Consider the following 3690-nt stretch of genomic DNA (forward strand, 5'->3'; position numbering starts at 1 on the left):
CCTATCTATCTATCTATCTATCTATCTATCTATCTATCTATCTCCTATCTATCTATCTATCTATCTATCTATCTATCTATCTATCTATCAATCTATCTATCTATCTATCTATCTATCTATCTATCTCCTATCTATTTATCATCTATCTATCTATCTATCTATCTATCTCCTATCTATCTATCTATCTATCTATCTATCTATCTATCTCCTATATATTTATCATCTATCTATCTATCTATCTATCTATCTATCTATCTATCTATCTATCTATCATCTATCTATCTATCTATCTCCTATCTATCTATCTATCTATCTATCTATCTATCTATCTATCTATCTATCTCCTATCTATCTATCTATCTATCTATCTATCTCCTATCTATCTATCTCCTATCTATCATCTATCTCCTATCTATCTATCTCCTATCTATCTATCTATCTATCTATCTATCTATCTATCTATCTATCTATCTATCTATCTATCTATCTATCTATCTATCTACCATAATATACATCAGTCTGTCTTCCTATCTATCTGGTGGATATAGCTTTATATCTGTGACTGTACCTTATAGTTTTCTCTTACCCATAGCATAAGACTTCAAAATCTTGTGATGTCTATAAAGCCTTTTAATACCCTTATAGATCCCAGGAGGAGGTATAATATATATTCAACTCTATTTTCAACTTTTTTGGTCCCAGCAGGAAGTCATGAGAAGATTTCCTATCTATATAATGGAGTTCACATCAAAGGCTTCCAAAGCATTGGACCCAAACTACAGGCGACCCCCCACCCCCCATCCCATGTGAGCCTCCTCTTCCACTATCTATTCACTCACATATAGAGAATTGTACATAAAATTACGTAGAAAACACATCAAAGACATAAATATGTTGTTGTAACAAATAAAAAGTTGATATATTTTTAGATTTGTTTCCAACATAAAAAGAAGAAGAAAAAACAACAAGTTTTCTCTCAGTGTAACATCTGCAGGTGGAGAGAATCACACATGGGGAGCAGGTAAACACGCAGCTGTGGATTGAATCAAATGTGAATTCAGCTTCTTGCCTTGAAAAATTTCATAAGCCTAAGCTTGGATGGAATAATCTGTTCTGCGAATGATAGGAAACCAATGTTAATCTGATAAGACGGCGGTAATATGATCAGTGGGCTTTAGCCCATGTAACAACGTTAGCAATAGAATCACGGATTAGTCGCAGCTTCTGCGGAGGAATTCCAGGTTGTTTTATGTTGTTTTAAAACTGAAAGAAAATGAGAAGAGGCCAAAAGGGTTTCTGGAAGGAAAAAGCTGGAGGAATCGACAAATCGGGATCAGGAATATAAGGAGCAAGAGACACATCAGGATCAGCGATATAAGGAGGAATAGACACATCAGGATCAGCGATATAAGGAGCAATAGACACATCGGGATCAGCGATATAAGGAGCAAGAGACACATCAGGATCAGCGATATAAGGAGCAAGAGAAACATCAGGATCAGCATATAAGGAGCAAGAGACACATCAGGATCAGCGATATAAGGAGCAAGAGACACATCAGGATCAGCGATATAAGGAGCAAGAGACACATCAGGATCAGCGATATAAGGAGGAATAGACACATCAGGATCAGTGATATAAGGAGGAATCGACACATCAGGATCAGCGATATAAGGAGCAATAGACACATCGGGATCAGCGATATAAGGAGGAATAGACACATCGGGATCAGTGATATAAGGAGGAATAGACACATCGGGATCAGTGATATAAGGAGGAATAGACACATCGGGATCAGTGATATAAGGAGGAATAGACACATCAGGATCAGTGATATAAGGAGGAATAGACACATCGGGATCAGTGATATAAGGAGGAATAGACACATCGGGATCAGCGATATAAGGAGCAATAGACACATCGGGATCAGCGATATAAGGAGCAATAGACACATCGGGATCAGCGATATAAGGAGGAATAGACACATCGGGATCAGTGATATAAGGAGGAATAGACACATCGGGATCAGCGATATAAGGAGGAATAGACACATCGGGATCAGTGATATAAGGAGGAATAGACACATCGGGATCAGTGATATAAGGAGGAATAGACACATCGGGATCAGTGATATAAGGAGGAATAGACACATCAGGATCAGTGATATAAGGAGGAATAGACACATCGGGATCAGTGATATAAGGAGGAATAGACACATCGGGATCAGCGATATAAGGAGCAATAGACACATCGGGATCAGGAATATAAGGAGGAATAGACACATCGGGATCAGTGATATAAGGAGGAATAGACACATCGGGATCAGTGATATAAGGAGGAATAGACACATCGGGATCAGTGATATAAGGAGGAATAGACACATCGGGATCAGCGATATAAGGAGCAATAGACACATCGGCATCAGCGATATAAGGAGGAATAGACACATCGGGATCAGCGATATAAGGAGGAATAGACACATCGGGATCAGTGATATAAGGAGCAATAGACACATCGGGATCAGCGATATAAGGAGGAATAGACACATCGGGATCAGCGATATAAGGAGGAATAGACACATCGGGATCAGTGATATAAGGAGCAATAGACACATCGGGATCAGGAATATAAGGAGGAATAGACACATCGGGATCAGCGATATAAGGAGGAATAGACACATCAGGATCAGCGATATAAGGAGGAATAGATACATCGGGATCAGCGATATAAGGAGGAATCGACACATCAGGATCAGTGATATAAGGAGCAATAGACACATCGGAATCAGGAATATAAGGAGCAATAGACACATCAGGATCAGTGATATAAGAAGCAATAGACACATCGGGATCAGCGATATAAAGAACAATAGACACATCGGGATCAGGAATATAAGGAGGAATAGACACATCGGGATCAGGAATATAAGGAGGAATAGACACATCGGGATCAGTGATATAAAGAGGAATCGACACATCGGTATCAGTGATATAAGGAGGAATCGACACATCGGTATCAGCGATATAAGGAGGAATAGACACATCGGGATCAGTGATATAAGGAGCAATAGACACATCGGGATCAGCGATATAAGAAGCAATAGACACATCGGGATCAGCGATATAAAGAACAATAGACTCATCGGGATCAGGAATATAAGGAGCAATAGACACATCGTGATCAGTGATATAAGGAGGAATAGACACATCAGGATCAGTGATATAAGGAGGAATAGACACATCAGGATCAGTGATATAAGGAGGAATAGACACATCAGGATCAGCGATATAAGGAGGAATAGACACATCAGGATCAGTGATATAAGGAGGAATAGACACATCAGGATCAGCGATAAAAGGAGGAATAGACACATCAGGATCAGTGATATGAGGAGAAATAGACACATTACAGATTGTCATCAATAATATTAGGAGCAATAGACACATGGGCATCAAAGATATAAGAAGCAATAGACACAATAGACATAGACTGCCAATCCAGAGCCACCTGCACCTATTTTAACTGACTCCCTCTGCCCCTTCCTGCCTGAGCATTGTTAGGTTCCTGCATTCCAAGCAGAGGTGTGGTTCTGCTATTCTGAACTCTGACCTGTGCCTGTTCTTCGGATTATGCTTACTGCCTGATTCCGTGTCTTTACCGTGTGCCTCTCCTGTTGCTTAGTCGGATTGT

At 39.6% G+C, this 3690-nt stretch overlaps 1 protein-coding gene across 1 annotated transcript; it reads right to left on the reverse strand.

Moving 5' to 3' along the window:
• Window positions 1–1247: 1247 nt before the first annotated feature.
• On the reverse strand, window positions 1248–3419 carry LOC138766615 (uncharacterized). The gene has a single exon (XM_069944205.1). The coding sequence runs from the start codon at window positions 3417–3419 to the stop codon at window positions 1248–1250; it is 2172 nt and encodes a 723-aa protein (XP_069800306.1).
• Window positions 3420–3690: the final 271 nt, after the last annotated feature.

Source organism: Dendropsophus ebraccatus, chromosome 10 (assembly GCF_027789765.1).
Source record: "Dendropsophus ebraccatus isolate aDenEbr1 chromosome 10, aDenEbr1.pat, whole genome shotgun sequence".
NCBI classification, from domain to species: domain Eukaryota; kingdom Metazoa; phylum Chordata; class Amphibia; order Anura; family Hylidae; genus Dendropsophus; species Dendropsophus ebraccatus.

Coding starts and splice junctions, on each gene's coding strand:
- LOC138766615 (XM_069944205.1), bottom strand. CDS start 3,419: ATGACAATCTGTAATGTGTCTATTTCTCCTCATATCACTGATCCTGAT.